General features: G+C 41.4%; 1 protein-coding gene across 7 annotated transcripts in view; it reads left to right on the top strand.

Moving 5' to 3' along the window:
* The window catches only part of grin2bb (glutamate receptor, ionotropic, N-methyl D-aspartate 2B-b), a 75568-nt gene that overhangs the window by 15037 nt on the left and 47917 nt on the right, over window positions 1-12614 (top strand). For all 7 annotated transcript variants that reach the window (XM_079553929.1, XM_079553928.1, XM_079553930.1 and 4 more), the window contains one exon: window positions 1928-2599. In XM_079553929.1, coding sequence (XP_079410055.1) covers window positions 1928-2599 — 672 coding nt within the window. The remainder of the gene's footprint in view (window positions 1-1927; window positions 2600-12614) is intronic.

Below are 12614 nucleotides of genomic sequence, written 5' to 3'. Positions count from 1 at the left end.
GGATTATAGACCAGACATTTGGAAAAATTGGTCAAAAATATCAGCTGAGCATATCGGCATTGTCCAATAAACATCCCCCAAAAATTCCTACAGGTCGACCTCAAATTTAGATATTAGTGGATATTAGACTATTTAGATGGAAGAGAGTACAGAGTGTTTTGGAAACACTCTGTTCCCTTTACTCCCCTGTATGTGACAGCAGTAAATATTAGCTGTAAATAATAGGTCTCTAGACTTCAGTGACCAGCAAAGGGCTCATAGAGTGTGGAAGTGAGGCTGTCGAAAACAACAGAAAAATAGGTGTGGGAATGAGGGCGAAAGGGAGTGAACTAGAGGGCCGAGTGCTGGGTCCCGGTGTCTAATGGTCACTTAGCCTGGCAGCAAGTCCATGAAGCTGTGAGACTTGTCAATCTGTCAAAACAGGCCTGGTGCTGTCTCAAGTTTGGAAAAACGCACACACAAGCACGCTGTACATGTGAATGAACGCACGCACAACGGCTGCCTCTCTTTGATGCGTGCCACAGGGTTCCTCCGAGGAAGTCACAGCACCATAATGGCTGTGGCGTTGGCAGTTGATGCTACATGGAAGCGCACAGGCTTTGCAAAATGTAGTCTGATTATGCAGCCTATTTATTTGCAACTTCAATTATTGGAGTGAATTGTTTCGGTTTCCCAGATCCTGACTTTCCAGAAGTTTCTTAAAAAATCTCTTTTGACCATGTTTCATACAGGATAATATGAGGAATATGGACAAATAAATGCACAAAGCATATAACGATTGGGAATTGATTCATGCAGCTATAAATTTGCATTTTGATTTGGAAAAGTTTGGCGTCTCTCCCCATGTTGGTTTGTTTGCTGGTCTGTTCTAGGAATGCACCGATACTGAAAAAATGCGATTGGAAAGCTAAGAACCCAGAGAATTCAATCACTGAATTAGTTTCAACCTCCACAAACGCATTTTTGATTGCCGCGCAAAATGTTGCGGTTAGCGTCAGTATGCTAAAGCTAGCATGCTAACAAAAACTAATCAAAGCTGGGACAGAAACGAATATAGAAATTCTTAAAGTCCATCCATCCATTTTATTTTCTTCTGCTTTATCCGGGGCTGGGTTGCAGAGGCAGCAGTCTCAGCAGAGATTCCCAGATGTCCCGATCCACACACTCCTCCTCCAGCTGTTCTGGGGGGACCTCGAGGCAACACCAGGCCAGCTCGGACGCATAGTCCCACCAGCGTGCCCTGGGCCTTCCACGAGGCCTTGTCCCAATAGGACATGCCTGGAACACCTCCCGCGGGAGGCGACCAGGAGGCATCCGGAACAGATGCCCTATAGCCACCTCAGCTGGCTCCTTTCGGCATGAAGGAGCAGCGACTCTACTCCGAGCTCCTCCCGGGTAACTGAGCTCCTCACCCGATCTCCAAGGGTGCACCCAGCCACCCTGCGAAGGAAAGGAGGCCCACATCCTATAGTCTAAAAAACAAGCTGCGGAATGAATTTGAGACAAATGATTGGGACACTTTATTATACTTTCAGCTCCTTGTGTTATCACTAACTTACAAATAAACTAAACTGCTCCAAACAGGGCTTCATGAAAATACAATAGAAGCGTTGAGTTGAGTAAGGATTGCATATACAAGTATGGAGCTCAACGCTCCCACACATCTCAAAGCCCGCTCAGGTCCCCGAAGTCAATTTTTCCATTCATCTTTTCTCATAGACTCATAGAAGTGTTTTAACTAAAGAAAACAGCGAATACTAAAACATACAGTAAATATGCTCAATTAAAGCATAGTGTTTTATGGTCATGAGATATCGCATTGTGAATTGGCTTCCATCGTTCCTGTGTCTATTGTTTCCTGACGTTTGTTGGAATTATAATACAAAATGTGAGTTATGTAATGTCTTTTTGTTGTTCCTCGTTTTAGGGACGGCTTTTACACTCCTCCACAATGCTTGTCGGCCTCCACTTGTCTCCCTCCCATCATCAGGACAAGCGCTTGGTGTGTTTCCCTCCGCGTCAGCCTCTTCCTCTCCAGCAGCAACAGCATCAGTCCCACAGGAACCATCCTGTTCTGTCGTTGTTCCTGTCTGTGCTCCTGGTGTCTGCCCTGCTCCTGCCCCTCTGCGAGTGTCGGCGAGCTGGAGGGCCTGGCTCGGGGCCTGGAGGTGCACACACAGGACAAGGAGGCCAAAGAGGAGGGCCCAATCAGAGAGGGGTGGTCATCCCACCTCCGTACTCCCCCGGCTCGGCACCACTGCCCCCAATCAACCCCAAACTCATCAGCTCGCTCAGCATCGCCGTCATCTTGGTGGGGAACTCTAGTGAAGTAGCGTTAGGGGCAGGACTTGAAAAAGAGGACTTCCTCCACATTCCCTATCCACCCAAAGTCGAGGTGGTCACCATGAACGAAACCGACCCCAAAAGTATCATAAACCGGATCTGTGCGCAAATGGCCAGGAATTCGCTGCAAGGCGTCGTGTTCGGGGACGACACTGATCAAGAGGCCATCGCTCAGATCTTGGACTTCATCTCTGCACAGACGCACATCCCCATCCTGGGCATCAGGGGCGGCTCCGCTATGGTCATGGCTGCCAAGGTAAGAAAAGTCCTGCTTTAGATCTGTCGTATCAGAGGAAGGTGAATGACGACACAGCTGCTGTTCTTTTCAATTCCTTCGTACTTCCTTGTTTGCAACACAAGATTCCACAGTTAGAGCCTTTGCACTTTGTGTACCACATGATACGGTCTGGTCATTGCTTAATATGAGACGTTTAGGTTAATAAAGTTGAAGCAGTACTCTGTTCTTTTAGCAAGGAGCAAACCAGCAGTAATAAAAAAAATGAATCAAATTAAAATCTGATGAATTCTGTCCCTGGTAATCATGGCTGCGCAGCCATTAAAGCATCAGAGCATGCACAAATGACTCAAAATGGGGAATGACAGGGTCAAAGCACTTTACAGGTTGTTTTTTGCAGGCTCTCGGTCATCCAGGAAGTATTCATTACAGTTGATTGATTTCAAACTTCAATATGATCACATGTTATAGTATGGCTTTTACTGATGCTGCTGGAAACATTTGCTTTCTATTTCTAAGTGTTTTATAACTATAAATAGTTAAAGCCTAAAGCGTGGACGATATGTTGTTAGCTTTACTGAACTTCAAATCGCAGCATGTTAGTTATTAATCAAAAGCTTGAAAGTTGCATAAAAGTCTGAGCTTTAGCAGCGCTTAGTATTTGGCATTGATCTTTTCATTTGCAATATCAGTGAACGGAAATCTTCCTCCAAATCTCAATTCAAAGCCAGTCTCTGCGATGATTGATTTTGTGGTTAATTGACTTCCTGACGTCATAGCGTGTCGACTAAACTCTAAAAACGAAACTGAAATTCACACCTCGAAAAGTACATGTACCAATTACTAAAAGCTGATCTCTGATTCAAAGTAATATATTCAATCCGGAACTATAAAGTTATTGTCAAACTCTATTTATTTATTTGTTCATTCTAGACGTGTAGACAACCGTTGGCGTCAAACTGTGACGCCTCCGAAGCCCCCAGAGGGCCCCGGACCCCACTTTGGAAACCACTGCGTTATTACCATTGTATGTGACAAATAAACTATCTATCTATCTGTGGTAGACTGTTGAAATTATTGCATATGGATTAGTCTACGCCATCAAATTAAATATGGTGGAAAATATTGCATTTGAATTTAAAATATGCTTTGTTTAATGGTTTCGATGAAGGATCAAGAGACTTTGATAGGGATTAGTGATGCAGAGCATTTGGAGCCCCATCTCAAAGAAGATTAACTTAGTGTCTCAAAGGTAGTTATTTTCTCAGATTGAGCACTCAGAGGCTTACAAAGAGTTTTCTCAGCACAATAGTGTCATACAAAAGTACAATCATGAACCAGAGAAAACAGATTGAAACGACCTGTGTAGGTTGAAATAAAACCAAACAAGTGTAGCGCAGGGGGCATGCATGAAAACAATTAGATTTGAATATGCGGTGACTTATTCATATTCTGTTAAAGGTGGACCAACTGTCATTGGCTGACTTGCATCGAGCAGGTTCAGTAACATCTGACTGAACAGCACTAGCATTTAATAACCCTCAGCTGCATGTGTCCAAATTTACAATTAACATATATTATTATTTTATCAGAAAATGGCTTCTTAAAGGTGCATTATGGAACTTTTTATTTGTAGTGGTCCCTATAACCTTTCGCGGTCTCGCTGTTTTGCGGATTTATTTTTAGCACAATTTCACATGCTTTTTTACAGGGTATGAACGGCATACGCGCATTGTGTTCTGCGTCCTGATTGGCTAGTCGCAGAGTGAGCCCTCGTCCCGCAGCAGAGAGGATCTCTGTGGACCATCAGTTCATCAGTGATACACCAAAGAGTCACAGCAGCACAGGCCGGGCATGAACGGGTCTGACTACGACTCCGCGTTTACTTTCTCTGAACTTTTCCGCGAAAATAAACACCGCTAGCATGTGACACTCGCCTCAGCTAAACACTCTGAAGCCTGAAACTGCTACGATAAAACTTTGTCCGTAGCGACGACTGTCTCTTCGTTTGAACAAGCGCACAGCGGAGACAAGAGCAGCTCACGATGTTTCCATCCCCACGTCTGTAATGTGAATCGTAACCCCCGCGATAAATGAGGGAACACTGTATTAGTGAATCATTTACTATTTTGTGACTCAATGGTCAGCATGGTACCTTTACTTTCAATCACGATGGCCCCTACAACAGAAACTCTAAAAACAATTGATCATGGACCATTCACTGTGATGGAAAGTAAAGGTGCCATGCTAACCGCTCGTACATACTGGGCATCCACTTGGTCATTTCAAATATGCACCTTTTTTTTTTCTCATACAAAGTTCCATAATGCATTTTTAGCACCCATAAAATTATAATGCTGTATATAATTAATAATATTAATATAATATGATATTTTTCCGCTGGTGTTTGCACTGCTAATCCATGAATGTGGTGCTTTTCTCTCGTTAATCCCTGGAAGTCTATGCTGAGACAATATTCTCACCATTTCTGTGGTGACATCATCAGACTATAGACGAACAGTTGAGGTACGCTCTTTTAAACATAGTGAATGAAGATTATAAGATACCGTGTTTCATGTAGGTGTGTGATGGAGAGTCGGGTTTTCGTTCAGCTTTTCGTGCGGCATTCGCTGTGTATAATCCCTGCGTTTCACAGCTAACACAGAGGCCCTGAACAGTGGTATCAGAAGTGCAGATGAAACACTAAAAGAGCATTTGATGCTCAACTCCGTTATGAAGCAAATATTTCCTGTTCACATGTATTGCATTTTTTTCCCTCTACAAAACTTTTCATTCTTGGTCCGTCTGATTGTTCCAGTCAGCAGAAAGCAGGGGATTGGGTTGACATGGCAACCACTTACATTTTACAGCTACCGAGAAAAAGCGAAAGCCGTGAATTCTCTGTAAAGAAAGACAATGCTCAGAGGCCTGATGCTGAATTTCTTTAAAATATGAAATTACATTGCCAGACCTTCCTGTACCTTTCAGTATTAGCCTTGAAAAAAACAGCTTTAGAAACCAATTGTGATTGAGTTTAGTGTGAGACCAAGGTTAGATCCACTGAATGTGCCTGTGCTATCTGTGCCTTCATGAAGTGAACGCGATTTACTTCCTTTTATCAATAACTCCATTCCCTTCAGGATGCTGGGTCTATTTTGTATCAGTTGGCAATTATTCCTAATCCGCTGTGCACTCCAGTCTTTTTGCTCGAGGCTTAAGCGTCTGCCAAACCACTTTCCCCCCCCCCAGATCTAGTCATTTTACAACAGCGTTTTATTGTAGAGAATAGTGTTCATGAGTGTCATATTGGCACATTGTTTCACCCACTTTACAAGGTCTCAGAGCATCATGTCGTGGCCAAAGACACTGGCCTGATGCAACACATGGCTCCAGTGATGTGACCAAATTGCGTCGTTTGAACAGCTCTATAATGAATCTTTTTCTCTTTGAAGCAGTTATTACACAAATTATGTGGTATAGCACTTGTAGCTTGTTTTCTTTCAATTGTGGCACTAAGTTATATTTACGTTCTCAGATTTTCACCCGATAGAGCCATCACTACAGGACTCTATTTGTATCACTGGCAGAGCATTTTACCCTTTTCCAATTGTCCATTATTTTAGGACGTGCCATGTGTTGGTATTGGCAGAACAGGGGAGCATTTGGCCCTCCCCTCGGCGCTGGGTCCAGAGAATAACGAGGTCTTCCAGTCCCATTGTCAGGACTGTGGCCTCACACAGTACGTGTTTGATTTTATGCATGTGTCTCATTGTGAGCGTGCAGACCCGTACGCCTTTCAATGAGACCGACTGATTTCTCTTCTCATAAACAGCTCCTCTGTTTTACGGCTTTTGATTTTCAATGCAAACATTTTGATATTTTGAGCAATGATGGGTTATGCAAAAGTTTAGAGTGTGGTGATGTGGCTAGCAGTGATAACAGCTATTGTTCCTCCTGTAAAGATAAAGCACTGATTTACGGCGTCTTGATTGATTACTGTAATTACACACCCTCTCTGTCTTAAAATAGAGAGATCAATTGGCTGTAATGACGTGCACAATTTTATTCGACGAAAATATAGTCACATTATGACCAACTGCTTGATGCTGAGTGACATAATCAGTGAAATGTACGTTCTATCACATTGAAATTAACGTACTGTATGACTTTGGTATTGGCTTTCATTTCAGTGATTCAGAAAGTGCTCATACTGTTTTATTATGGTTAAATATGACACTGGAAGACGATGTTCAAATTAGTTTTCGTTCCCACAGATATAAACTGTAATGAATGTTCAAAAACCATGAAAACACGTCTCACATTTGCCTGCTCTTGTGAAGTAAAACAATTAGTATTGTATAATATTTTGATTACACTTAATCTTAATTAAAAAGTGATTTGCATTTGTTCTTCTTGAATTTAAAGCCTTTGTTTGGAGTATGTTAAACAATATCCTTTAGGTGCTCTTCAGTGCAGGGATCATTCTTTACAGGTGACAAAGCAAACAACAGAGGCAGGAACTAGTACTTCCTTTTTGAGTGCCTCAGTTTTTTCGCTTTTACACTTTATTTTCATAAATGTTACTATTTACATGAACTGAAGCTTGTTCATCATCATTTATGGCCAAAGGTGGAACAGCCTACTTTTCATCAGTGTAAAGTAGAGCTGGAGACCTGCTTGAGACGGGGAGTGTATTTGACACCCATGAGCCACCTCTTTACTATCTTAGTTTCATACATTTTCAAAACAATTCTAATTTCTGAAGAAAAGGGTTAGCTGGAGATGCTCACTGGATCCTCATCATATGGTGCTTCATGGTCTTCAGGATACAGATGTGCAGCGACTTTTGAAAAGTAGGTCTGAGGCATGTCTGGTCTAAGAAGCCAACGCATTTCGACTTTGCCTTCATCAGGGCAGACAGCCCTGACTTTAATTTCTGTTTGTAATTTAATTTTCTAGAGCAGCCATTTCCAAAGTCTGGAGCGTTGCTGTCCCTTGTGTTTTATTGTTTTATTGCTTAAAATACATAAAATTATGCTAAGCGCTGATTTAAACTGGTACATTTAAACAGAATATGCATTTCTTTTCAAAACGTATATATAATTATATATTATAATATACTTTCCTTGGAGCCCCCGGAGCCCACTTTGGGAACCGCTGTTTGATTTTAGATCAAATAGAGAACACGTATTAGACCGCTCCATAAAGAGATGTCTGAAATCTTTCTACACCTTCCTAATTAAACCTTGTACAAACAAGATTAGGGCAATTGGATTTAATTTGTGTTTTTTTTTTAGGTTCATACCTTTTGTTAACCACCAATCATGTAGCATTTCACTCGTGAACTTTCACAGTGGTTTAATGAACCCAGACCTGCATGAATCACGAATCTCATTACATTGTTGTCATACAAGAGGGAATTATGGGAGGTCTTCCTGTGCCCTTCCTCATCTAACATCAATTTAAAACAGCTACCATAACCTAATACCATTGTGCACTTTAACAAAGACAATATTCAAATACACCCATAGACTTTTGTAAAATCACCAGTGGATTATCAATTAATGTACATGCTGTGAAATAGACAAAAGAAAGAAAAATGCTAAAACTTTAGTGGCATGTTTCTGTAGTGATTATTTCCCACCATTCCTTGCTGTAAAGCTAATCCCCGACTGTTGGAGTTTAACGCGCTGTTCTGCTCCCCTCGCACTTCCTGGTGTGGGGAGATACTGTGCGCAGTGATTGATGTGCCTATTTCCCCGACTTCGCCTCACGTTTAACCCTTTGAAATCCCACGGATTGAGACTGATAGGAAGAGCATATGCCAACGTCTCCACTCCCCGCGCTGTGTGCCATCCTTGTTATGTTCTAAATGCAGCAACAAGAGGAGGACTATTTCTCAAGGCCAAAAATCAAGAGAACTCACTCTAATCTGCAATGTCATGAAACGCAAGGCCCCGAGCATCTCCACTGACAGCTGACAGAAAACAATGAGCGCTGACAGCAGCCGGGGCTGATATTCTTGGGAATGTTCCTTATTTAAGTGAATTGAATTTACATCTACAGGCTTTCTTGTCTTGACATTGTCAGAGTGATGCTAAGTTACAGGCATCTAGACTTGTATCTGGACTGCCTTCAAATGTGCAATCAAACAGTTCATCAGACTCACAATGACTTTATGGATTCCTAAAGGGAAATTCTTTTGTAACAGACATTGCAATTTCCTGGTCAAGATAGAAATGTACTGAATATCAAAGCCAGGGTGTCCAAATGTGTCCAAAAGTGAATCGAGCAAGGAGGTCAGTGCAGTCAAACATAAAACTGGGTGCATTTAAGAGAGGTGTAGTTCCCCTCACCTTTAGTTATGCTTGGAACCTTAATACCAGCTCTGTCTCTCTGTAATGTGTTAGTTTCTGCAGCTTTAATCTTGTTATTGCTATCAAACTTGCAGTAAAACCATAGATATAAGACAGAAGAGATAACCTGTGGGCCTCATTGCCATTTATCCAGAGTGTTGTTGATTTCTGCTGATTTTCTTTTTCTAATTCACGCAGTCCTTATATTTGAAGAGTTTAGTGGTGCTAGTGCTAGCACATGTCTATGGTAACCAGTAGCCTGCAATAAAAAACTCTTTTGTGAATTCCACATGTAGTATTGCCGTCCGCAGGTAAACAAACTACTGTAGATCCGGTAAGCTAGCAGATCACTCCGCCGCGTAGCTTACAACCAGGAAGCTGATGCTGCTCAAATTTAAGTTGTTTTAAATGCAAAATGGTTATATTTCAAAAATTATTCCGTCAACACAGACATTTATATCGTAGTCTGGTGTTATAAGTGATTTGCCTCAAGTACACTGTTATTCATGCAGACTACTAGTTGCCAAAGACATGCACTAGTCTAGCACCACTAAACTTCAAATATGAGGACTGTAGGAATTAAAATATATATATATCTCCAGAAATCAACAACACTCTGGATAACAAGGAAATGAGGCCCTATATGTCAAAAATCATGAAATATCCCTTTAAAAGGCCAGGCTGACCGGCTACGAGCCTTCACAGTGCTCCAGAGCCTGTCAATCATAGATTTAGGCTTCAGTTTTTTATATCTAATATACAAAATCCTGCGCAGTTAAAAATATTGTACATAGCCCAGCGTGGTCACATGGGTCATTGCATTTTTTTAGAAAAAGAAAGCAGTGCGAACGAGGTCAAAGACTTATATTACATAGAAACGCTGTTTACCAAGTGCCTTTTGGAGTAGCACCTGGCCACCAGGGGGAGGCATTATAGCGACGTCAGCTCCCGCTATAAGGACCATAGAGAAGGGCTTTCTTTGCCCAAAATGTATCTTCTCGGTCGATAGGTGCAGATTCAACAAGAAGCCTGAGGGCCACCAAAAATTGGGCTGAGGGACACATTTGGCCCCTGGGCCGCACATCGGGCACCCTTGGTCTAAGCCAAAATACAATAACTCAGAATAAACTAAAATCTTGGATATAACTAAACATAGTCGTACTCTCTGTGTAGTTTCAGTTTATCTTGTCTATTTGGTTTGTAAAATAATGATATATTTGCTGCAGTTACATCTGAAAGAATCTTAATGATGCTCTTCTTCTGCCTTGTCAGCCGCCCTCTGAACAGCTCCCAGCATGCGGATAGTATTCTCATCATATTCCCCTCTTCACACAAACCACGCAGAGGTTAAGGTCAAGAAAGGTGTTAGACCGCTTCAGCTCTTTGCCTACAGCCTATTTTTATCCTCCTCCCAGCTCAGCCCTCGTTCCTGTTATTGAAAGCCTTTCAGATAGGACCTTCGAATGAGAAAGTTCTACCACCGACTCTTAAAATAAAATGGACTCAATCCAACTAAGTGAGCTTCTCTCTGCGCTCTTTTATGTACATTTGTAGATTTTAATTGTGACCTTCAAATGAGCAGCAAATCCCTTCCCCATCCTGCTCGCCTGCTCTCCCTGCGTGGCTTTCTCTTTGTATAATGAGTTTGTTTTATCAGTGGCTGCTGTGCGTGGACAGGGTGAGTAATTTGGAGATCACAGGAGACCTCTCTGCATTGCACTTGGTTACAACAGGTTGTCAGAAAGCTTGGGGGCTTTGGCTCGTCTCCTCTGTTGCATTTACTTCTTAAGGTGATGCTTTATGACGCCTAATTACCAACTATTCAAAACTTTAAATGGATTATTCACATTTTGTGGCATCTTATAACTAATGAAGCTGTTCCTCCGTGGGATTGACATGGTTCGGTATTGTCAAATTTCCTGGCAATTAAAACATAACGACGATGTAATGAATTAATCAATGATAAATTAATAATATGTTGAAATGAACATTCGTTTTGTTCCATTTTTTTTTGCATTTGGCGAAATCACCAAAAGTAATTGTCTAATTCTCCACTGTTATTCAAATTAAATTGTTCGTCAGTAAATCCACTGTCTTGATTGCAGAGTGTTTCAGTAATGCTGATAATAAGTGCAGAAACACATAGAAGATATGAGGTGAAGATTGAGATATTATTATATGATTTGCAAAGGCTGAGTTTATCACACTGCTTTATAACAAATGTGGTGTCTAAGATTTGTCAGCAGATTTTTGATCATTTTGATGTGCTGAATCCAAAAATCACACTGGTTTTGCTCGATGGGGTAAAATTTTTCTCGTCGAAGTTTTGCTGAAGCGTTTTTCCATTATAATGTCTTCCGTCCTAGTGCCTGTCTGTCCACATTTACAGTAGGGGGAGTCTGGGGTTGGTTGTTACATGATTTGCATTTGTGCATTTATTTTGGCACAAAGCAAATGTACTCAGGCTATCATTCTATAGTTTTTTTGTTTTCTCCCAATCCTTTAGGACACACTTTGGATATGGAAAAGGATAGCTTTATTTGATTTGATTATGATTATCATTGTTATATTATGATTGTACTGTATATTGTAAGGAGGAACCTCTTCTTCCGAAGTAAATTTACGAATTTCCATCACGATGTTACACGGCTCCCCGGAAGGGTAGACAGACCACCGAGGGCTTGTTTGAAAGCTTGAAATCCCTAGTTTCCAACACAAAAGACTGTCTTTATCACTTTCTGTTCCAAAGTTATGTCCGAAAATCAGCGATGTTGTAGATGGCGGGAATTGTAACTTTTATTATTTGTATTTGATAAGCTCACTTCTTAGACAGGCCAAAAAATATGACAGAAATAGGGTTGTAGCATCTTTCGGGTTGGTTTTAACAGCACTACAGAAAGTCAGAATCATGTGCGTCATGCAAAACCGAGCACAATGACCTGACCTGATACAGAAAAACTGATGTCATTTTCAGATTCTGCGTTGCAAAAATGTTGTGAATCAGTTAAAACATTATAGACACCCTGCAAACACCCAGTGTTATCTTTAGCTGTGCACCTCAGTTGCCGTCATGCTCTGCACTGAGTTACCTTTGGCCTCCCCTTGTGCCTATAACTCGCTGTGGCAGGCGAAAACCTCTAAATAACTTTGAGCACTTTTATTAACACTGCGAAACGCTTTGGAACTGAGTGACTGACAAACTACAGTTGTTCCCGTGACCTTTTAAAACAAGGCATTGATCAGACTGAGTGATGGGCCGCTGCTTTCTGTTGTATTCTGTTCATGTGCCAATCAGAAGAGCTGTCGGAGGTGGTTCGAAAGCGCATCAGGGCATCGCTAAGGGGGGCGCACAGATTAAGACTGACACAAGTTACTGTGATGTTCAAATCCTCTGATGTTCACACACAGCGTTACGTAATAATAATACTCTAGTAAATGTCTCTTTCCTTTGTGTATCTGTTTCTTTTTTTCCCTCTACTTCTTAGAATTTACTCCACCTTAACAGCTGAAAAGATTTAGAAGTTTTATTCATTCACTTTTGCCGGAATTAAACGAATGCTTACCACAGGCATTATCCTATCAGTCATCATTTTTAAAACCTGTTTTTTTGACTCTTTCATGACTATTGTTTTCTAGTACGTGCACAATGAAGCTCTGTGCCATTGTTCATAAATAGGATC

Source organism: Gobius niger, assembly GCF_951799975.1.
Source record: "Gobius niger genome assembly, chromosome: 3".
Taxonomy (NCBI): Eukaryota; Metazoa; Chordata; class Actinopteri; order Gobiiformes; family Gobiidae; genus Gobius; species Gobius niger.
Note: the sequence above shows the minus strand (reverse complement) of the source record. Positions and strands in the feature narration are given on the sequence as shown.